This window comes from Leptopilina heterotoma, unplaced genomic scaffold, assembly GCF_015476425.1.
Source record: "Leptopilina heterotoma isolate Lh14 unplaced genomic scaffold, ASM1547642v1 Lhet_43, whole genome shotgun sequence".
Taxonomy (NCBI): domain Eukaryota; kingdom Metazoa; phylum Arthropoda; class Insecta; order Hymenoptera; family Figitidae; genus Leptopilina; species Leptopilina heterotoma.
Genome location: NW_025111081.1, coordinates 1,129,384 through 1,154,248, shown reverse-complemented (window position 1 = coordinate 1,154,248; position 24,865 = coordinate 1,129,384). Strand labels below are relative to the sequence as shown.

General features: G+C 27.7%; 1 protein-coding gene across 1 annotated transcript; it reads right to left on the bottom strand.

Annotated features, from left to right (window-relative positions):
- Positions 1 to 18,080: 18,080 nt before the first annotated feature.
- On the bottom strand, positions 18,081 to 24,835 carry LOC122506614. Its single transcript, XM_043618910.1, has 3 exons — positions 24,615 to 24,835; positions 22,395 to 24,080; positions 18,081 to 21,259 (listed from the first exon to the last, which is right to left on the bottom strand). The coding sequence occupies exons 1-3, from the start codon at positions 24,720 to 24,722 to the stop codon at positions 18,215 to 18,217; spliced, it is 4,839 nt and encodes a 1,612-aa protein (XP_043474845.1). The 5' UTR covers positions 24,723 to 24,835; the 3' UTR covers positions 18,081 to 18,214.
- Positions 24,836 to 24,865: the final 30 nt, after the last annotated feature.

The window sequence follows — 24,865 nt, the reverse complement described above, 5'->3', positions numbered from 1 at the left end:
AAAAGCGAAGGAGTAAATAGGGTTTTGAAACGATAGAAAAGTAAAGGAAATATTTATTTTTCATCGAAGAGGATAAAAATAAAATTTTCGGGTTTTTCCGGGCAAAAACTTTTTTGTTTCTATTTTCATAGCATTGACGTTTCTTTTACCAATTTGTAAAAGCTCACAAACTTTTACAAATTGGTAAAAGAAACAAAAAAAAAATTTTTTTCCGGCATTACCCGGAAGTTTTATTCTTTACATGGAAAAAACGAATTTTCGCAAAAATAAAAACAATTTAAAACAGTTAAAAGCGAAAGGGAAAATAGGGTTTTGAAACTCTAGAAAAGTATATATTTATTTATTATTTATTTTTCATCGAAGAGATTAAAAATAAAATTCCCGGGTTTTTCCGGGCAAAAACATTTTTTTTTCCTTTTATTTTACTAATTTGTAAAAGCTCACAAGTATTTACAAACTTTTTTGAAAGAAACGGAAAAAAGTTTTTGCTCGGAAAAACCCGGAAATGTCAAAAGATAAAATTTCCGACTAATTCCAAATTTTTTCAGACAAAAACTTTTTTCCGTTTCTCTCACCAACTTGTAAAAGCTTGTGAGCTTTTATAAATTGGCGAAAGAAACGAAAAAAAAGGTTTTGCCCAAAAAACTCGGAATTACCCAGAAATTTTACTTTTGAAACGGGAAAAACAAGTTTTAGAAAAATGACCTTTTAGTATCGTATATAAAAAGAAAGAATCAATAATATATATTACTTAATCGACGCTTTAAAAAAGGCAATCGCCTGGAAAAGTCGTAAATTACCCGGAAATTTTATTCTTGACACGGAGAAAATTAATTTTGAAATAGAAGGTCAATTTAGAAGAGTTGAAAATGAAATAACAGTTTATTAACTCGGCACAAACTTTTTTTCTGTTTCTTTCACCAATTTTTAAAAGCTCACAAGTTTTTACAAATTGGTATAAGAAAAAAGAAAAAATTGTTTTTTGCCCAGAAAAACCGGGAATTACCCGGAAATTTTATTTTTGACACGGAAAAAACGAATTCTCTGAATTAAAAACAATTTAGAACAGTTAAAAGCGAGAAAATAGGGTTTTGAAACCATAGAAAAGTAAAGGAAATATTTATTTTTCATCGAAGAGAATAAAAATAAAATTTCCGGGTCTTTCCGGGCAAAAACTTTTTTCCGTTTTTTTACAAATTTGTAAAAGCTCACAAGCTTTTTTGAAAGAAACGGAAAAAGGTTTTTGCCTGGAAAAATCCAGAAAAGTCAAAAGATAAAATTTCCGGGCATTTCCGGATTTTTTCGGGCAAAAACTGTTTTTCCGTTTTTTTACTAATATGTAAAAGCTTACAAGCTTTTACATGCTTTTTCGAAAGAAACGGAAAAAAGTTTTTGTCCGGAAAACCCCAGAAGAATCCAAAGTCAAAAGATCAAATTTCTGGGCAATTCCGGATTTTTCCGGATAAAAACTTTTTTTCCGTTTCTTTCACCAATTTGTGAGATTTTACAAATTGGTAAAAGAAACGAAAAAAATGGTTTTGCCCGGAAATATTATTTTTGACACAGGAAAAACAAATTTTCAAAAATATGAACTATTTAGAACAGTTAAACGCGAAATAATTCATATATAAATAATAATTCAACAAAAAAATTCAATGTATTATTTAATCTAAGTAAATAAAATTAGAGTGAAACCCTACTTCAAAAAAAAAAAAATTAATTTTGAAAATTTAATTGAAATTTGTATGAAAAATAGAAATTGCCCGGAAAAAATCCAGAAATACCCAGCGAAACTTGTTTTTAACAGGTGAGAATCAAATTTTAACAGAAACTACCGGGCAATTTTTTTTTATCTGGTTTGAATAGTTTTTCAATAACAATTTTTCCCCCTTTTTTTGGTAAAAAAATGTGAGTAATGAATTAAAATATTTACCTTTTCAGGTAATTCCGGGTTTTCCGGGCAATTTTTCTTTCTCTTTATATTCATATCAAACAAATATTATTCTTTCATTTTGTTAAAAAAATTTAGTATTGCATTAAAAAATTGACATTTTTGGGTAATTTCGGGTTTTCCGGGCAATTTTCCTTCTTCTTTTTATCCGAATCTCGAATAATTTTTCAATAACTAGTTTTTGCCTTTGTCTTTTCTTAATTTCTTACTTTCGCAGTATGTTCTGGGTTTTTCTGGGCTATTTTTAATTTTTTCTCTTCTGTCTTTATCGAATCATTATTAATAATAATTTTTTTGATTTTATATTTTTTAATTGATTAATTAATTAATTAAAGAATATAAAAGAAAGTATTTTATTAAACAAAATTTCAATTTCGTTGATTTCGTGTTTTTCAGGGCAATTTCCCATTTCTTTCTATCCGGATCGAATACTTGATCAATTTTGAACAAAAAAATAGTTGAGAACTATTTTTTTGCCCTTTTTTTCTTGATAAAAAATACAAGTATTTTATTAAAAAATTTCCTAGTTCTGGAATTTCGGGTTTTCCGGGCAAACATCCTTTTTTGAAGTAGAATTATTTTTTTAAAGTATTAACATTTCCTTTCAAGTAATTCTTTCCTATTTATGTTATTTAAAAATTTTCCTTTTCGGGTAATTTTAGTTTTTTCGGGCAATTTTTCCTTTTTTTTATTCGAATCCAATAAATTTTAATAACAATTGTTTTGCCTTTTTTATCAAATAATGTGAGTGTAATAAAAATTACTTTTACGTATAATTCCTGTTTTTCCGGGCAATTTTCTTCTTCTATCAAAGTAGAATTATTTATTTTCATCTAAATAGTTGTTTATTCAATTCCCTTCTTTTTATTTCTTCAAACTACAATTTACCCTGGATTTAAATTCACTTTTTGAAAAAAAAATCCGGGTTTTTCCGGGCAAATTTTTTTTAGAGGTTTTTTTAAGTTTTTTATTTTTAGTTAAAAATGTAATATGAGCTTAAAGTAAATTTAGTAAGCAATAATTTATTTTTATGCTTAATTTTTCTTTTAAACTATAATATTTTATGGCAATGAGAAAATTTATTGCCGTTTTTATTATTTTTTTATCTACAGAGCAAAAGGATAGGGAATAGGGGGGAAATAGGGGGTATAAGTTGTCTTTTACACAAAAAATTCTGAAAATAAAATATTAACATTTTCGTTCGTGTAAATTTTTCATATTTAAACTACAATTTACTCTGGATTTAAATGCATTGTTTAAAAAAAATATCCGGGGTTTTCCGGGCAATTTTCTTTTTCTTTCCCAGAGAATTATTTATTTCCAAGTAAACAGTTATTTATGACATTCTCTTCTTTTTCTTTTTTTAAGCTACAATTTTCCCTGGAATTAAGTTCACTGTTTGAAAAAATATCCGGGTTTTTCCGGGCAATTTTCTTTTTTTCAGAGAATTATTTATTTCCAAGTAAACAGTTATTTATGTCATTCTCTTCTTTTTGTTTTTTGAAACTACAATTTTCCCTGGAATTAAGTTCACTGTTTGAAAAAATATCCGGGTTTTTCCGGGCAATTTTCTTTTTTTTCCCGGAGAATTATTTATTTCCAAGTAAACAGTTATTTATGTCATTCTCTTCTTTTTGTTTTTTGAAACTACAATTTTCCCTGGAATTAAGTTCACTGTTTGAAAAAAATATCCGGGTTTTTCCGGGCAATTTTCTTTTTTCTTTTAAAGTAGAATTATTTATTTTTACGTAAGTAGTTGTTTATACAATTCCCATCTTATTGCTTCTTGAAACTACTTTTACTATACTATTTGAAAAAATATTCGGGTTGTTCCGGGCAATTCCCATTTTTTTGGGGGTTCAGGTTTTTTTTTAAATTAATATAATGTAATATAAGTTTAAAATAACTAAATTCTTCTTTTAAAATATAATATTTTATGGCAAAGAGAAAATTTATTTTTCCTACTTAAAATAGCTTCGAGTAGCGGGGGGGTGGGGGGTGGTAAACAAGACATTTCTTATAAGAATAAAGGAGGGCGAAAAATTCCACTTTTCACCCGTTACTCTAATCCATACTCTTTTTGTTTTATAAGCATCATAAAAAACTAAATTAATAAAAAAACGAAAAAAACAGGTTAAAACTGGTTGAGAATCTAAAAAATTGATAAGTACCCCCCACCCCTTTTTCTATCCTCCCCCCCTCTCTCTCTCTCTCTCTTTCACTCACACAAACTGAAAATAAAGTAGCAAATAATAAATAAAATGCTTCTCAAGTGAATATTCACAATCCAACTTCCTGGTGAGTCGTTGTACAAACATTAATTCAGATTTATGTTGTGATAATGGCAATAACAGCAGCTATTACACTTTAAGAAATGTGATTCGTGACTGACACCGTCAATAACAAACAAAATGAAAACAAAAAAATATATATATAATAATATACAGTAAGTGAGTGAGTGTGAGAGAGAGAGAGAGAGAGAGAGTGAAAAAAAATTGAAGAAAAATGTCGGACAAGGTCGATTTGCTTGAATAAAAGATAGGAGAGTATGTATACAAGCACACCTTTAAGGCCATGTCCAATTGTAGCTCAATTACCCGCGTCTCCCCCTTCTCTTTCTCTCTCTCACTCTCCTACTGGACTTTATTGAAAGTGAAAGAATCATTTTATTTCGGTCAGAATTTACTCGCGAGACAACCAAGTCTTTTTAAAGTGAGTATAGAGAAATACCCCCCCTCCCCCTCTTCTTTCGTTTTTCTCCCCCCACCTTTACGTCTTTGATCCTTAGAGAGAAAATAAACAAAAGTTTTTGTATAAAATTAAAAATATTTAACGAAAAAATTTTTTTTATAACTTTATATTCCTTTTTCTTTTTTACCCCCCCCCCTCCTCTCCACCATCGAAAGACAATAAAAAAAAAATTTTTAATTAGGGACCCCCCCCTCCCCCATGTAACGCAATGTTGTATACATTAGCGCCATTTTTTCTACTGACCGTAACAAATAGCTTGACCCCCCCTCCCCCCTAAAGCGTTACGTATTTTTTGAACGGCCCCTTAATAAAATATAATTATTAAAATATTATTATTTATTAATTAATAAAAAAAAATTTTAAATAACAAACGAATGTTATATGTAATAACAATAAAAAATTTTATATTAATTTTATACTCCCCTCCCTTTTTTTCTCTACACCCCCCCCCCCTTCGTTCACTTCTCTATAGTCGATGAACGAATGTTATTAAATAACAATAAAAATATTTACTGATAAAAAAAATTTTTTTTCCCATTTTACCCCCCACTTTCTCTTTATTTCTTTATTCTTCACTCCCCCTCTTTTACTTCCCATAAACGATAAATAAATGTTGTTAAATAACAATAAAAATATTTAATGACAAAATTTTTTTTTTTACAATTTTACCCCCCTCCCCCCTCTTCTTATTATTGTTCACTCCCCTCTTTACTCCCTAAAAATGATAAACGAATGTTATTTAATAACAATAAATATATTCACGAAAAAAAAATATTTTTTGCATTTTTTGTAGTGTTAAATTATTTATTTATTTAATTATTTATAAAAAAATATTTATACATTTTTTGTAGTGTTAAATTATTTATTTAATTATATATTTAAACATTGGACAAAAAGTGAAAAAAAATTACGAATTTAGAAAAAATTTTTTTTGTATATTTCTAATAAAAATGATAAACGAAAGTTATTTAATATCAATAAAAATATTTCATGGAAATTTGGAAAATTATTGAAAAAAAAGTTTCATTATTTCATTTCAAATTGAAAAGGAAAATTTTAATCTGGAATTTTATTATCAAAAAATATTTTTTTGGATATTTTTGTAAAAAAAAAGATAAACAATTGTTATTTAATAACAATAAAATTATTGAAGATTGAAAATAATTTATTTATTTTAATTTTATTTTAATTTATTTTTTGTAGTGGAAATTTTGTAAAAAAAAAATTATTGTTAAATTTTAAGGTGAAAAAAACTTTCTTTTAAGTAGATTCGTAAATGAAAACGATAAAGAAATGTTATTTTAGTATTTCCGAGAGAAAAAAATTTTTTAAAAAAAGTTTTTATAGAAGAAAACAGAAAAAGAAATTTTATTGTGAAATTTTATTATATAGAAATAATATTTTTTTTATATTTCTAAATAGAAAACGATAAACGAATGTCATTTAATAACAATAAAAATATGTACGAAAAAAAATTCTTTTTTTATAGATTTTTATTTTGGAAATTTTGAAAAATGAAAAAAAAGTTTCACTGTAAAATTTTAATGGGGAAAAAATTTTTGGTAATTAATATTTAATATTTCTTTTTGTATATTTGCAAGAGAAACGTTAAACGATTGTTAATTAATAATAATTATTATTGTTATTTATAAATAATAAAAAAATTACCATAAAATTTTTTTTTTGTTCTACACTTGTTCTACATAAACAAATATCATTTCAAATAACAATAATAATATTTACCGAAGAAAATTCTTTTTTTTGTAGATTTTTATAGCAAAAAATTTGGAAAATTGAAAAAGAAAATTTTATTTTGAAATTATGTGGAAAAAAATTGTTGGTAATTATTATTTAATTATTTATTTCTGTATTTGTGATAAAAAAAAACATTGCACAAATTTTATTTAATAACAATAAAAATATTTCACAAAGAAAATTTTTCTTTTGGAAGTTTTTATGGTGGAAAATTTGGAAAATTGAAAAAAAAATTATTCTGAAATCTTAATGCCGAAAAAAATTTGTTTGTCTTTATTTGTAAAAAATTGTAAATAAATAAATAAAAATTGTTAAAAAAATAGAAGGACAATTTTTTTTAATTGAATTAAAGAAAAAAATTGTATTGCAAAATTTTTCATGTTGAAAAAATATTTTTTTTTCTGTTTAAAAAAAAGATCGAGGAATTTTCTCTATCGTTTTTGCGCATAAATTATTTTCACCTCGTTGTATATATACATATATATATTTTTAAACTGAATAAAAATTCAACCTCTTGGAAATATTTATAACGTATGTGACACCTCTCACTTTCCCACATAGCACAATAGTATGAGGTAAGGTTATGTTGAGTACTAATCGTAAGGCTCATAAGGTTACACGATATTGCTGTGGTAGACCTGAGGTGAACTAAAAACTTCCGCCATGGAGGTAAGGTTACATGTTAGGGTGTGGTGACTATATATGATAAGGCCATGGTAACCTTACACGTTAAGGTTGAGGTAACGTTACATGTTAAGGTTGAGGTAAGGTTACATGTTAAGGTTGAGGTAAGGTTACATGTCAAGGCTGAGGTAAGGTAATTATTAAGTTGTAAGGTTGAGGTAAGGTTGTGATAAGTTTACCAGTTATAGAAAATATTGAAAAAATAATTAATAAATAAATATTCAATTAAAATGTTAAGTTTGTTGCTCTTCTCTATTTTGGAAACCTGACATGAAGCAGAAAATTTTGAAAACAAATTTGGGGGGACTGGGATTCGAACCCGGGATCGGCGCGCATAAACCTATCATTCTAACTAACTGAGCTAAGTAGAGAACTGGCAGAAGGAAAATTAATGTTGCCTTTAAGGAGTTAATCATCTTCTTGGTTCACCTTAAAGGCAACATTAATTTTTCTTCTGCCAGTTCTCTACTTAGCTCAGTTAGTTAGAATGATAGGTTTATGCGCGTCGATCTCGGGTTCGAATCCCAGTCCCCCCAAATTTGTTTTCAAAATTTTCTGCTTCATGTTAGGTTTCCAAAAATAGAGAAGAGCAACAAACTTAACATTTTAATTGAATATTTATTTATTAATTATTTTTTCAATATTTTCTATAACTGGTAAACTTATCACAACCTTACCTCAACCTTACAACTTAATAATTACCTTACCTCAGCCTTGACATGTAACCTTACCTCAACCTTAACATGTAACGTTACCTCAACCTTAACATGTAACCTTACCTCAACCTTAACATGTAACGTTACCTCAACCTTAACGTGTAAGGTTACCATGGCCTTATCATATATAGTCACCACACCCTAACATGTAACCTCACCTCCATGGCGGAAGTTTTTAGTTCACCTCAGGTCTACCACAGCAATATCGTGTAACCTTATGAGCCTTACGATTAGTACTCAACATAACCTTACCTCATACTATTGTGCTATGTGGGTTGATTCACGCCGATTCTATCGATATATTTACGGAAAAGGTGATCGTACTGCATTTAGTTCTAATTCCAAGAGATAGAGAAAAAGAGAGGGGTAAGGAGAGAGAAGCACCAAATGATTGGTTAATGGAAAATTTGTACTATTTTACAATGTTTGCTAAATTTTTTTTCAATTCACAACTAAATAGATCGATAGAAAAAATAAAATTTAGTAGGAAAAAATTACTATTAAAAAAACGTTAGAGATTAACTAGAAAAAGAAGGAAAATGAGGAAAATACATTGATTTAGTTGGGAAAAAGTAGGAAAAAAGTTATGAAAATCGGCATTTGCTATAAAAATAGTGAATTGCCCGGAAAAATGTTAGGAAAATTGGTATTTTCTGTAAAAACTATGCAATTGTCCGGAAAAACATTGGGAAAATCTGTATTTGCAGTAAAAACTAAAGAATTGCCCGGAAAATGTCAGGAAAATCGGTTTTTGCAGTTAAAAATAGGGACATGCCCGGAAAATACAAGGAAAATCTGTATTTGTTGTAAAAATTAGGAAATTGCCCGCAAAAATGTTTAGAAAATTCGGTGCTTGTTGTAAAAATAGGAAATTGTCCGAAAAAATGTTAGGAAAATCGGCATTTGCTTCTAAAAAAGTGGGAATTGCCCGGAAAAACCCGGAAATTTTTTTATTTATTTCTTAATTTAAGATTTAATTTCATGTTTTAGTCCTTTTAGTTTTAACACAATAAAAAGTAAATAGAAGAAAGTTAGTGGAACACAATAAAATACCTGATTTGAGCTGTAAAAAAAAGTTGGAAGAACGGTGAAAAATAAATTTTTTGCTCTAAAATGTCTAAATTGCCCGGAAAATCTAGAAATTTTTTAAAAACTTTATAATTTAATGATTGTCTTGATTTTCACGTGTTAGTTCTATAGTTTTTCAAAAGGAAAATTAAATAAAATAATGTGACTATAGGCAAATTGCCCGGAAAAAATCAATTCAAAACAGGCAATTTTGATTTTTTAGAGGAATTTTTAAAATTAACTGTAGAAAAAGTAAGAAAACCAAAAAATACTTGAGTTGAGATATAAAAAAAGTTGGACTGTCGAAAAAAGTTGGAAAATCGTGAGAAGAATGATATCAATTGCTTTAAAAAGTGTTAATTGTCCGGAAAACTCCAGGAATTTTTATTTATTTAATAATTTAATGGTTGTTTTCAAGTTTTAATTCTTTTTCGTTTTTTTTTTACAAAATCCAAAGTGAATATAACAAAATTAATATAACAAACGGAAAGGAAAAATAGTTGTCAAAATAGTTGGAGTAAACGGTGAAAAATTTGTTTTTACTCTAAGAAGTGTGAATTGCCCGGAAAATACCGGAATTGTTATAAATTTTATAATTTAAGGGTGTCTTGGTTTTCATTTGACAGTTTTATAATTTTTACAAACTGAAAATTAAATAAAATAATGTTTCTATGCTAAAAAAAAGGAAAATTGCCCGGGAAAACTTAATTTAAATAGGGAAATTTTGATTTTTTAGGTGAATTTTTTAAATTAACTATAGAAAAAACAAAAAAAAAATCAGAAAAATCCTCGGAAAATTCTTGAGTTGGGATATAAAAAAATTTGGAAAAACGTGAGAAAAATCATATCAATTGTTTTAAAAAATTGTAAATTATTATTGCCCGGAAAACCCGCATAAATTTTTATGTATTTCGTAATTTAAAGGTTTGTTTCAAGTTTTAATTCTTTTCGGTTTTTTACCAAATGAAAAGTAAATGTATGAAGATTAATATAACAAACGAAAGAAAATTATTCGGGAAAATTTGATTTAGATTCGGCAATTTTGAGTTTTCAGAGAAATTTTTGAAAAATATTTATAGAACAAACGAAGAAAAACAAAAAATACTTGATTTAGGGTGTAAAAAGTTGTATTGTCGAAAAATGTTTGTAAAACGTGAGAAATATTGGAAATATTTGCTACAAAAAAAAGAGAATTGCCCGGAAAAACCCGAAAGTTTTGTTTTTATTCCGAATAGTAAAATTTTTTTGGATTTTATTTGTTTTTTTTTTTTTTGTTTTTAGAAAGTAAAAAGTATAAATAAAATAAATTTACTTTAGCAAAGGAATGAACCAATTAACCGAGCAAATTACCCGGAAAAAATCAAAATTAATTTTTGCCCGGAAAAAATTGAAAATTATTTTTTAATTCAAGAAAAAAACTTTTTTTTACTTCTTTTGATAAATCTCAAGTTACTTAACGGAAAAAATATATAGATAAATAAATATATTTTTTTGCATTTCAACCTTGTGTCATGATTAATTACAAATTTCAAAAATAAATTGACACTAAATGAAAGAAAAGGGAAAAGACAAATATAATAAATCGTTTATAAAATGTATGCAAAAAAAATTAATGTAAATTCGAAGAAATAAAAATCATTAATTAAAAATGAAAACAAATGAGGAAAAGTATTAAAAAAAAATTAATTACAGAATTTTCTCCTTAAAACATTTTTATATAAAAAAAAGTTATAAATAGCAAAAGGAAAAATATAAATTGATTTTTTTAAAACTAAAAATTCAAAATTCAAAAAAATGTTTAGAAATTTAGTGAAAATATAGAAAAACAAATTTTTTTAATAATAATTTTGATTAAATTTGGAGAGTGTTGTTTACATTTTTCTTTCTTTTTCTTTTGAGATATTTTTTTCTTCTCTCAAGTGTATATTGTTCTTTGATGACGACACGCAGTAATACAAAATGAGAATATTCGTAATCAAAATATATGCGCGTAACAGGAAATGATCAATTTTGTGGTTATCTGACATCTAGGAATGTTTCGAATTATTAAGATTACACAAATACCTGTGAAAAAAAAGATTTTCTCACTGTGATTTATGTATTTAAATTTTTTTGTTTTTCTTTTTGAAATTTAGTGTAATTTTTTATTAATTTTTCAAAGTTTTCCATTTCATCTGACATTTTGAAAAGAAAGATTTGCTGTTTTAAAATAAAACAAATAAATAAATTAATTAATGAAATAAAAATTAGATTTCTCTTTTGTTAAAATATTTTTTTGAAAAAAAATTTCCAGGTACTTTTTTGGATTTATTTATTTTTATCTGTATTGGAATTATTCTCGAAGTCTTTATTTCTACTTTTTCTGTAAACAAACATTTTTTTACATTTTCTAAAATTTTATTCCAGACAATTTTTTGAAAATTTAGAAACAACGAGGCAATTTTTCTCAATTATATTAAAAAATAATTTTTTTGTATAAGAATAGAAAAGAGTTATAGTGCAATTATTTTTTTTTCTTTACGAAAAATAATTTAAATAATTTTTAAAAATTTAGCGGGTAATTCTAGTTTTTCCGGGCAATTTTCTTTTTAATTTCTTACATTCACAGTATATTTACTTTCTTTTTGGATTAATTTACATTTTACTTGAATAAATTTAGAAAAGAAAGATTTGTTTCAAAATTAAATGCTTTTTGTGTCAAATTCAATTTTTTCGGGTTTTTCCGGGCAATTTCTTTTTTTCTCTTCTATCTGCATCGAATTATTTTTTTACAATTACTTTTTGCCCTTCTTTTTTGTTAATTTTACTGACATTGTCGAAAATTTTCCTTTTTGGGTTAATCCGGGTTTTCCGGGCATTTTTTTTTACTTCTATCTGCATCAAATTATTTTTCAGTAATAATTTCTGTCTTTCTTTTTGGTTAGATAGTTTACAAAATTTGTTTAAAATTTTCCTTGTCGGGTAATTCTGGGTTTTCCGGGCAATTGTCCTTTTTAATTTTCTATCCGAATAGAATAATTTTTTAAATTATAATTTCTTTTTCTTTTTTTAGAAAAAAATATTGTAATTATTGTGTTTAAAATTTTTCGTTGATGGAGAATTCCGGGTTATCTGGTCAATTTTATTTTTTTATTTTTATGCGAATTTTCTCTAGACTTTTTTTGGTTTTTAATTTTAAAAAAAGTAATCAAATAATGATGAACAAAAATTGCAAAAACGTTACCTATTGAACAATATTTAATTTTTTTAATATTAAAAATACGATATTTTCCCCGTAGTAATTGAATTTTCCGGGCAATCCGCAAGTTTTTGAGTTATTTACGATTTGCGAATAAGTATTCGCAAATTAACAACTTTTAAAATTAGGAAAACAAGTGTTTTCCTAATTTTAAAAGTTGTTAATTTGTTTAATTTTTTGACGAGTAACTCCTTCTTTTTATCTTTTTTTCTTCTTTTCTGTTCTTTCATTTTCAAATTTTTTTTAAGAATTGAAAAATTGAATCTTTTTAGGCTTTTCGTTTTAATTTTTTTTTTTTTTGCAGTGTATTTCCTTTCTTTTCATGCTGGAATTAGTTCACATTTTACTTAAATTAATTTAAAAAAAAAATTTTTTTGTTTTCAGATAAAATATATTTTTTGGGTCAATCAATTTTTTCAGGGTTTTCCCGGGCAATTTTCTTTTCTTTCTTCTCTATCCAAATCGATTTATTTGATAATAATAATTTTTTGCCTCTCTTTTATGTTAATAAATTGACAGACATTGTTTAAAATTTTCCTCGTCGGCAAAATTCCGGGTTTTCCGGGCAAGATTCTTTCTTTTCTATCCAGATAGAAATATTTGTTTTAATAATAATAATTATACTGTTGGATGAAAAATTTCCGAGAAATAAATTTTACCTTGACTTAAAATTCAGTATTTGAGAAAAAAATCCGGGTTTTCCGGGTAAATTCAATTTTTTTTTTTATTAACTTGAAGCACTTTTCTGTTTTATTTGCAATTTTGTATACTTTTAAAAAAAAGTAAACGAAGATTACAAAAAAAATTATTAAATTCTATGTAATTTTTAAAAAATTCAAAACTACAATATTTTCTCGGCATTAAATAAATTTTCCGGGCAATCCTAATTTTTTTGTGTTATTTACGATTTTTAAATATAGCTGCTTATCTCATTTCTAATATTTAGTTATTTATTTAACACCTTTCGAAAAATAGAGAAATACTTTCTTTTCAAAGAAAATAAAAAATCTTTTGTTTCTATTTTAAACATTTTTTTCAAATTTATTTTTTCTGTCAATTTTTTACTTTTCTTTGGTTTACATTAGCACTAAAATTTCCTTTCTTTTTGTATATTTAATCAAAGTTATTTAAATAAATAGAAAAAAAATTTTTGTTTCCAGCTAAAATATTTATTTTTTGCAAATTCAATTTTTTCCGGGTTTTTCCGGGCATTTCCGGGTTTTTCATGCGACACGACATTTTTTTCAAAAAATTCTCTACAATTCGTAGCTAAACATCTTTTTTCATTTCATTCACAACTATTAAATGAAAATTAAGTTCTTAACGTCCATTTTTTATTTCATTAAATTGAATTACCTGAATTAAAAAAATTTTTAATCAAATACTTTTTACTTATTTATTAAATTTTTATTTAATTGTTTCTTAATTTTTCAATCTTGTTAAATTTCTTTAATTTCTTCAGTTTCACTAATTTCGTATTTCAATTACAAATTTTTTAAGCTGAAAAATAAAAAAAATTTTACTATTATAAATTCTATGAAAATTATATCACATTTCAAGTAATCTGGTCATTTTTTCAACGAATATATTAGAATACGACCTTAACCTAATTTTTAACAAGAATTTTATTTTATTATTATTATTGTTATTGTTATTGTTATTGAAATAATTTGTAAATTTATATTTCTGGTTATGAAAATAATTGTCAATATTTTCAAAGCACGTACAAATAAATTAGCTGTAACAAATGTGTTCCTGGATGTTAACTGTTAAACCTCCCCCCTCCACTCCCCTCTTTCTCCCTCCTACTCCTCACCATCGAGTCAAATCTTTTTATATTGTATATTTCTCTCTCAATTTTCGTGGAACGAGATTATCAAAAAAATTTTTTCATAAAAAGACAATTCTTTATTATTTTTATGACATTCATTCAGTGCGAAAGGAATTTTTTTTTCTTTTTCAGCAAAATTTATATGGAAACATCAAACAATTTAAACAAAGTATATATAAACAATGTTTTAATTATTTCAACGGAAGTTTATCTCTCTTATCTTTTCTTGTTTATTTATCCCTTCTATTTTTTTCACACGCATTGTAGTAACAAAAAAAAATTAAAAAAAAAAGATGAATCATTTTTTATGATCTGATAATTTGAATTCCTTTTGTTTATTAAATAATTAATTAATAGAAGTAGTAAAAATAAATTTTTTTTAGAAATATTTAATGTGTTATTTTTATCTTTTCTTCTTTTTAATCGTCAATTACTTTTATAATTAGTTAATTATGCAATAAACGGGTGTTATTTAAAATTTATTAGTTCCACTTTTAGCGACTATTAAAAATTAAATTAAACGACTATTGATAATTATTATCTACTGATAATTATAATTATTTATTAATTAATTGTTTTTAACTAATAATTCTTAGTTAACTAATTATTTTTATTTATAATTATTTATTAACTAATTATTTTTAATTGCAATTATTTATTAACTAATTACTTTCAACTATAATTATTAATTTAATATTTATTTTTACTTATAATTATTAATTATCTAATTATTTTTAATTATAATTATTTATTAACTAATTATTTATTTTAACTATAATAATTAATTTCCAATTCATTTTTAACTATAACTATTAATTAACTAATTAGTTTAACTTTTAATGTAATTATTTTTACTAATAATTTATAATTAACTAATTATTATTAATTATAATTATTTATTAACTAATTATTATTAATTATAATTATTTATTAACTAATTATTATTAATTATAATTATTTATTAAATAATTATTATTCATTATAATTATTTATTAAATAATTGTTGTTAATTATAATTATTAATGAACTGATTATTTTTACTTTTAATTATAAATTAATAATAAATTAATATAAATTAATTTTTATGTGATTTAAAATTTTGTTAAACATTTTTGTTAAATAAGTTTGTTAAACAATTTTTTCATTTAACATTTCGTTACAAAAATTTTGTTAAACCTTCTTTTATAATAACTTTATGTAACAAATTATTCAACTATTTTTATGAAAATATTTTTTTTAATAATTTTATTGAAATTGTTTCCAAATAAATTTATTAAAGATCTTTGTAAATAAATTTATTAAAAGTTTTTGTGATTAATTTTTTTTCTAAATAAATTAAAAAAAAAATTTTTGTTAAGTAGTTTATTTTTTATAAACAAAATATTAATTTTATTATTTTCATTAACATTGTTTATTTCAATATTTACTTTTATCGTCATTAATTTTTATTATTTTATTATTTTTGAAAAAAGGGAAGGAAAAATTTAAGAAAAAAAAAGAATGAAACGTAAAAAATTCCTCTTATTTGCAATTACTACTAGATTGAATGTTTTACAATATGTGACTAGTCATTTAAAAAATTTTTATAAAAAGACATTCTACTTTTTTTTCCTCTTCTTTTATATTTTCTCGCAAGTCAAATAAAAAAAAAGCGTGAAAAAAATTTATTACGACAAATTGAATGTTAATATTGAACTAATAAAACGCTACATATTTGAGATAAGTAAATATAAATATAATGTGTAACTGGTTTTTTTTAAAATACAATATACTGATTATGATGAATAAGAAAAAAATTTCTCTAAATTCTCACTATTTAGTTTTCTCGATAAATATAATGACTAGGTAGTAAAAAATTTACAAAATTATTTTATTTACAAATAAAAAATTTACAAAAAAAAAAGTAGGAAAATTTTTTTTTCTATTTTTTAAAAAAATATTTTTACGTAGATTAGAAAAATGTTTAATGCAGACAATTATATAAATAAACTAAAAATTTTTTTTTCATTCCCAGACATAAGATAGTAATTCGAATTATCAATTTCATAAATCTAATCATTTGAAGATTATTGAAAGCAAATAGTATTAACTCTCGTATTTATATTATAATTTTTATATATCGGATATAATCATTATTTATTTAATTAAAAAATAATTCAATGATTTTTTTCGAAAAAAAATTTCTTTTGGTTCTGAATATCGAAATATTTTTTTAAAAAAATTTTTATGCTTAAAAGCAGAAAAATTTTTTTTATAAATAATTGTTCAAATTGCATAACTGAAAAAATTGTGATGCAAAGTGTGTACGGCAGATGAAAAATTTATCTTCGTCTGTTAAACATGTTCAGATTTTAACTTTATTGTTTTTTAAATTGAAACCGTTTTCTTTTTGCTATTTTAGTATTGAAAATTTTGAATTTATATTTTTAAATTATTTTTCGAATATTCGATTTTGATTTCTATAAATAAATTATGTTGTGCTGAATTTTTCATAATTTTTTATTAATATTAATAAGTTATAAAAATATTTTTTATATTTTATAAAAATTATTTTTCTGAATTTTTACAAATTTTTTATTTATTATTTATTTTTATAAATAATTGATTTTATTAGATACTATTTTTATTACAAAAATAATAATCATTATAAGTTTTTTTATTATTATATAAAAAAACTTTTTTTATATTATTATATTTTCATTTCTATTAATATAATTATTATTGTCATTATTATTTATTGGCAACTGATAACGTATCTTTCGAAAATTGATTTTAAATTATCTCCCTCGCAAAATTAATTTCCAAAATGTTTGAAAAAAACAATTACAGAAATCTTTTACCGACAATTACCGACAAATGCAGTTTTCTATCATTTCAGTGTATAAAAAACTGTTCTGAGCTATTTTGTTATTCTTTAATACGATAATAAGGTAATTTCCTCTCTAAATTAAGATATTTTGTTCGTATTTGCAATTTTTCGTGTGACGGCACGAATGTGCACTTCTAAAATTTCAATCCTGCTAATTAAATATCCAAAAATCGGTCTTAAATTGCTTCCGAAAATGCAAAAACTTTTGTAAACAGTTGAAAAAAACGATTACAGGAATCTTCTTACCGACAATTACCGACATTTTCAGTAATTCTTAATTTTGAAGAATTGTAGGAATCTTCTTACCAGAAATTACTAACATTGACAGTAATTCTTCATTTTGAAGCTCGTAATACCATTACAGGAATCTACGTACCGACAATTACCGACATTGACAGCAGCTCTTCATTTCGAAGAATATAATAAAATTACAGTAATCTTCTTACCAGAAATTACCGACATTGGCAGTAATTCTTCATTTTGAAGCTCGTAATACCATTACAGGAATCTACTTATCGCTAATTACCGACATTGACAGCAGCTCTTCATTTCGAAGAATGTAATATAATTACAGAAATCTTCTTACCAACAATTACCGACATTATCAGTAATTCTTTATTTTTAAGCACGTAATTACAGGAATTTCGTACCGACAATAACCGACATATTTAGTATTTCTTCATTTGAAGAACATAATATAATTTCAGGAAACATCTTACCAGAAATTACCGACATTATTAGTAATAATTCTTCATTTTGAAGTAAGTAATACCATTACAGGAATCTACGTACCGACAATTACCGACATTGACAGTAATTCTTCATTTCTAAGAATATAATATTAACTGGCGGTATTTTATCGCTCTGTAGAGTATAAACGACTAAAAACAGATAACTAGTGTTAATATCTTTCAAGGAGAAAAATTTTCCGATTAAAATCGGAGATAATTCCAATAAGAAAGTCCTTCCGAGGTTACCTATCCAAAATTTCTGGTTTTGATTGGGTCAACTAGAACACAATCTAAAAGTAGAACAAGATCCCAAGTATCAGGATTCTTCTAGCCAGAGTTTGGGGGTTTTACTGGGTCGACCAGGACATAATCTTGGGATGTTACAATTTTCAACGGATGAAAAATTGTCTAAACAATGTTTGAGCCTGATCAATCAGCAGCTTTTCCAAACAAGGTTCTGGAATATTAAGGAAAGAGTACACAAAATTTGATTAAAAGTATATCTTTAATAATGACTCATGCTGGATACAATTCAACAGAAGTTTATCAGTAATTAAATTAGTAGCATCAACAGTAACATTCGTAACAATAAAAACAGTAACAATTGTAATAGTGATACATCAGCCAACAACTTCAAAATTCTGATATTCACTCAAATCTCCACATTCATTAATATCACCCGGACTATACTGTCCCAATCCAACCAATTCGATATTAATCTTCGATTCATATTTCTTGAGTGCATCATTACTTCGCCTATCATCCCGACTCACAATTTCAACCATCCACGTTGCATAAGGACTCAAAACGAATTTTTCCACTAAAATTCCATCAATCCCTCTCATTTTCCTCATCCCATCATTGTACATCTTCTCCAAATTGTAACTCTTTGACATAATACGAAAAATTCTTTCCCCACATCTATAGTACGAATCCCCATTATGAAGAAGCTTTACCGAAAAACTCTGCAGATCGTGAGCAATCTCTTCAAGTTTAATTTCCGGATCTATTGAATTAATCCGTAGCCAAAGATCACTAAATTTGACCGCATTCCATTCTGTATGATGGCTAATGTTAGCGAAAAGTTTCACCCTCTTGCCGGTCAGGAGACCATCAATTTCACCACCACTCCAATTGTGAAAAGCTTGTATATCGTTACCAAATCTGGCGAATTTGATTTTACCACTGTCGATAAGTTTCCGACGATTTTCACTCAATTGCTGACCGTAGTTTTCTAGGTTCTCGGCTGCAATTTCGGCAAGTGTGGGAATATTGTGCTTTTTGGTTTCTTGTTTTTTGAAGAGGTGATGGAATTCTTTGTCGAACGGGAAAACGTATTGTTTGAAATTATACATCCACTTCTGATAATCGTCGATAATGTTATTCGAGTAGGATAATTGTAACACTTTGGCTAGTTCGAGACCAAGTTTCGCGTCCTTAACATAAGCGATGTCGAACGGTGGAAGATGTAAATCGTGTAAATAGGGAATTCTCTTCAATTCCTCCACGTGATCATGAAGCCTGTCGAATGTCTCCAAAACTTTATCGACCGCATTTTGCAATTCTTCCAAAACGTTTCTGAATAGTGGCAAGATTTTAAATTCCAGAATAAGAGTCTCTAGTTTTGTCAATATTTCCCTTAGGGAATGGCGTAGATCGAAGTGTTTAAAGTCCAAATAAGTGACGGCGGAAAAAGTTTCCGGACTCTCGCGCATTTTTTGAATCAGTGGCGCAAGTCGTTCATGCACCTCCTCATGGAATTTGCGAATCTTCAAAGTATCCTCGAAGACCTTCCCTATTTCCAAAGCGAATACCAACGAGAAATTGGATTTATCCAGTTCCAGGCTCGGAAGCAATTCGCCAACCATCTGTTTCACCCAGATGTGTACTTTCAAATCGGAGATCAAATTTTTCTTTGAGGATGTATTAGCGCTTTTCTCAAAATCGAGCTGATTGTTCAAAACGTTCACTACGTCCCACTTCATCAAAAGATCTGTAGATGCTTCTCCTCTTAAATGGGAGACGAAGTTTTCCAAATTTACCAAGTTTTTACCATCCGTTGTTGTTGAGTTTACTTCTCTAGTGATCTTCCCTAGGTGATGGAGACTATAGTCGAGAATCGATACCTGAACTCTCTTTCGTATCTGAAGTCGCCTTTCGAACCACCCCAGATATTCATTCAGTACTTTCGGTATTTGTAGTTCGATACTCCGATCAGATGAGTCATCGACCGGATCCGAAATTCCAGACCCAGTTTCACTAAATTTTAGGGCAAGTACTCCTAGACTTGGATTTATCATCCCTAGACCGGTGTTTAGAATTTGAATTACTTCACCAAACACCTTGCCAAGGAATTTAAGTCGTAAATTATCAATCAAACTTTTAGAACTTTTCCTCTTTGATAGTATATGTAGCAAAAGTGTTTCAATCTCACCGGTTAATTTCTGATTTGTTTGGTCAATTTGGGTTTGGATCTTCCCTTGAATTATGTACTGTGTCTCTTCGATAAGTTTCTCTAGTGATGGTCCAGTTTTGAAAATTTTCGTCTGAACCAATTTTCCTGCAATCTTTAGATTTCGGAGTTGTTTTCGAATATGGGGCAAGTAATCATAGAGGGTGTATATCTCCCGTTCGTTGATGTTCTCGATTCGTTCTATCTTCTCGGCTACTAGGTGATCCAGAAAGCGGAGGACGGTTGGGTATTCCTGTTTTTGGAGAAAGTGATCTAGTATTCCCTCCTTCCAGAACTGGTAGAAAAAGAGACCGTGTGATTTATTGACCATCAGATGGTACGCCTCCTCTAGATCTCCTAATTCCTTGACCAAAGTTACAGTATCGTATGTTTTCAGAATCTCCTTATTGATAATCATCTGTTTGTAAATTTCGATATAGTGAGATTCATGACTGTCAATTTGGGAGAAGACGAAAAGTTTGTAGAGATTTGCCAAATCACCAAAATACCGGGTCTTTAGGTCCCCTTTGCGTACATCGGAACCTAGCGTACTTAGATTTGCAGCACCGGGAATTCCATCTTTAGCTATCGCTATTGTTTCATTCAGGGGGAATTTAAAATTGTTTTCGTTCACGTTCTTCATGGTGACTTTCCTGGTCGATCCGCCTTTACCACCAGATCCGCCGACGCCGGGAATTCCATCGATGCCGTTTAGAGTCCACACTTTCACCGGGAAGTGAATACTGGAGCCGTTTAGGGAGACGAGTTTGTATTCTCCCGCACTGCCGCCTTTTCCATTGAGTCCTCCATTACCACCGTTTCCGCCTGGAAAACCCCTAAAGCCGTAGATAAAACACTCGGTCTTGTATGTCCAACCAAGTTGTTCGCCTATTAGGGAATCGTAGTGTTTCACAGTTTTTGAGGCTTCAGTTCGAAAAGATACCGGAGCGTAAGGATACCAATTACAGGAGTGTTTACGTAGGTTTTCCGTGATGTATTCCTCACTAGGGATTTCGCCCTCCTCGCCATCGACCCCATCACCACCGGATTGTCCATTCGATCCCCTGCCGCCATTCAGTGAAATCTTTAATAGTTCTGGATTGATGATGGTCTCCGCCAAACCGAAGAATCTTCCCGCAGCACCACCATGTAATCCCGCTATGCCGTCGGCACCGTTTTTGTTTAGTTTGTCACCGTTGCTGGCCTTTGATTTCTAAACAGTAAAATGATCCTTAGGGCAGGTAGTAGAAATAGTATAGTTAATGGAAATAGTAGTAGTCGTAATAGCAAAGCAAGTCTATTTTCTATTGCTGCGAAGCTCTATCAATGACCTGTTCCTAAGGATGAAGAATGATCTAACCAAATTTTACGGTTTTAGTGGGTCATTGACTTTACATTCTTAGATTACTGCAGGCTCCTAAACATAAAGAATCGTTTAGCTAAAGTTTGCGGTTTTTAGTTGATCGTCCAGGACATAATCTTGGAGTACTACATTTTTCAATAAACGAAAAATCGTTTAGCGAATGTTTGTGGTTTTTAGTGGTTAACCTAGGTCATAATCTTTTGAACTACAGTCTGTTCCTAAGGAGCAGACTAGCCAAAATTTGCGGTTGTAAGTGAGGTGTCCAGAATATACTCTTGGTATCCTACAAATTCCAAAAGAAATAGAATCGTCTAGACGAATTTCGCGGTTTTCAGTGGATGATCCAAGCTGTAATATTTGAATGATACAGTTCACTAAGGATGAGAAATCGTCTAGTCAAAATTCGTGGTTTTTAACGGGTCATCCGGGCCATAAACTTGGAGTACCACAAGTTACTATAGATAAAGAATCGTCTAGCTGAATTTTACTGCAGTTAGTTGGTCATTCAGGGTACAATTAACTAAAGACTCTTAAAAATAATGAATCGTCTAGCCAAAATTAATGGTTTTCAGCGGATCATCCAGGTCATAATCTTGGTCTTTTGCAGTCTTCTAATGATAAAGAAGCAACTAGACGAAGTTTTGGGTTTTTAGTGTATTATCTAGATTAAAATACTCGAGTACTACAGGGTCCTAGACATAAAGAATCGTCTCGTTAAAATTAGCGGTTTATAGTTGATTATCCAGGTCATAATATTAAAGTACTACAATTTTCTATGGTTGAAGAATCGTCTATCTAAAATCTGCGCAGTTTACTGGGTCATCCAGGTCACAATCTTAGAGAACCGAAGGCTACTAAGGATAAGGAATCCCTTATCCAAATTCTTCGGTCTTTATGAATCGGAGAACAAATCGACGATTCGGAACTTTCCGAGATGAAAAGTTCTCTAAATAATTAGAAAAGTAATAACAGTGGCAGAACTTACCAAATAATCCCCAATCGTCAAATTTCGGGAAAAACCATCCAAAACGAATTCCCTTGAATGAACGATCTCCCAAATCGGTGAGAATATCGCCACCGTCAATTCCTGACCCACTGCAAAAATATCCGCATCGATAATTACTTTATCAGCGGCAAAAATCTCCAGAAATCTTATTCCATTTCTCGTCTCATTGTAACACTTTCCATTCAGTACTTTACTCAGTTTTACCAATTTTCCCTTCACCTGTAAATTTTCCTCCCCACACTGAATTTTGGCACTCATCTTAATTGCATTCGATCTAATCGTATCGTAGGCAACTTTCATCATCATCCGATTTTCCTCATTCCAAGTTACCCTCCAATTGTACAACTCCTTCGAAAGTATAGCAATCTTTTTCCTCGTGATTTCCTCCGGTAAATCTTCAACTTCTTGGTAGATGTTTTTAGCCTCCAAATACCAATTATTCATTATATTCAACATTCTTTTGTAAATTTTCAGATTGTGGGTCCATTTTTCCGACTCGTTAATGTACTCGACAGTGGCGAAGACATCAAACCATGAATGGATGAAGCAAATCATGGTACTGTAGTTACTGATTCTTTTGGTGTAATTATTCACATTTGGATCATGCAAGAATTGAAGATTCTCTTTAAGGTTCTGAAAACAAAATGTAATTGCTATCTTGTCTGGTGTTTTTGTACAATTCAAGAATATTTCCAGGACATCATTTAGGTTCATAATCGTCTCCTGTAGGTTAAGTACTCCGGTAAGACTCCTAATTAAGTTTTTCCTTCTGGACAAAGCAGAGTCTAGAGCTAAACTCAGGGAATTCATACTATGGATTAATTTGACATTCACTGAGTTATACAAACAATCAGTCATTACTGAATAATCGCTTTGAAAATCGTGACCATTCAGATTAGTGTACCTAATTATTTCCAAATCCGCCACTAATTGTTTATGATCACCCAAAGAAAATCCCGTCACAATGAAAACATTCTCCTGCTTTATTAAATCTTTCGCCAATAATTTTCCACGATCACTTGTTGCATTCATCATACTCGTGTATCGTTCAATAATATCCAAATAATCATTTCTCTTATCCATTGCACTCTCGCCCTCAGCCGATGATTTCACCACTAATTTTCCACCACTCACTACTAGTCCACTACTCAATCTAAAATTCTCCACATTTCTCAATATTCTCGCCGTTACTTCGAAAATCTGAAAAATTTCCAATTCCCTCTTCTCAGAGTCAACATGAAAATTTTTATCAGCAACAGTAAAAATTAATTTCACATTAGAAATATTGTGCACTATTTCCAAAAGTAATTGACTCGTATAACTTGAATCGTGTAAAGTATCCCTTGGATAGGCAAAAAGAATTGTCGATTCATTTCCATATTTATAGAGATGAACATTATCGATAATTAAATCATAAATGAATTGATCATCATCATCAGAAAATTCATTTCTCAATTTTCTTGGTAATAATTTTTCATTATTTGACAAAAATTCACCTAATTCTTTAGCATCATCTGTATTGTAGGCAATTATTAAAATTAAATTCTTATATTTTAGATTAAAAATATCGTGAACTAATTTCAATTTTTGGGAAATAATTTTTGTCTTCTGTTCATTTAAAGCGAGGCAATTATCTACAATTTCATTATTTTCTGGACTGTCCACCTGTTTGAATAGAGCGAAAAGAAAACATAATTAATAAATAAAATGGACAAATATTTAAAAATATTGAAATATCAAAGAAAATATCGATCTATCGACCAAAAAATTGTCATATCGAACAAAATATCGATATATCGGACAAAATGTCGGTATATCGAACAAAATATCGATATATCGAACTAAATATCGGTATATCGAGCAAAAATTGACATATCGTACAAAAATCGATGTACCAGACAAAACATCGATATATTGAACTAAATATTGACATATTGAACAAAACAGCGATATATCAAACAAATAACAATCGATATTTCGTACAAAATTCGATAAATCGTACAATATATTGATATATCGAGCAAAATATCAATATATCGAACAAGAATATCGAAATATCGAACACAATCGACATATTAATCAAAAAATTGTGATATCGAACCAATTATCGATATGTCTAGCAAAGTAACATATTATATAGAAAAAAATATCGTATAAAAATCCTACAAAATATGAATAATAATAATATATATAGCTTACCTCTGAATCGGGACACAAATTAGAAAATGATAAGAAACTTTGTGAATATTTCGAAAAACTAATATTTGGTAAGAATAAACAAATTAGTAAAATGGCAGAAATTTTCATTTTTCGCTTTCTGAAAAATTTTTTTTTTCTAATAATAAATTTTTAAATTAAATAATATTTTGCTAAAAAGTATAAATATATAAAATGTTTTTGAAAAATAATATTTACATAGTAATATTGTTATTATTCTATAAAAAAAACAA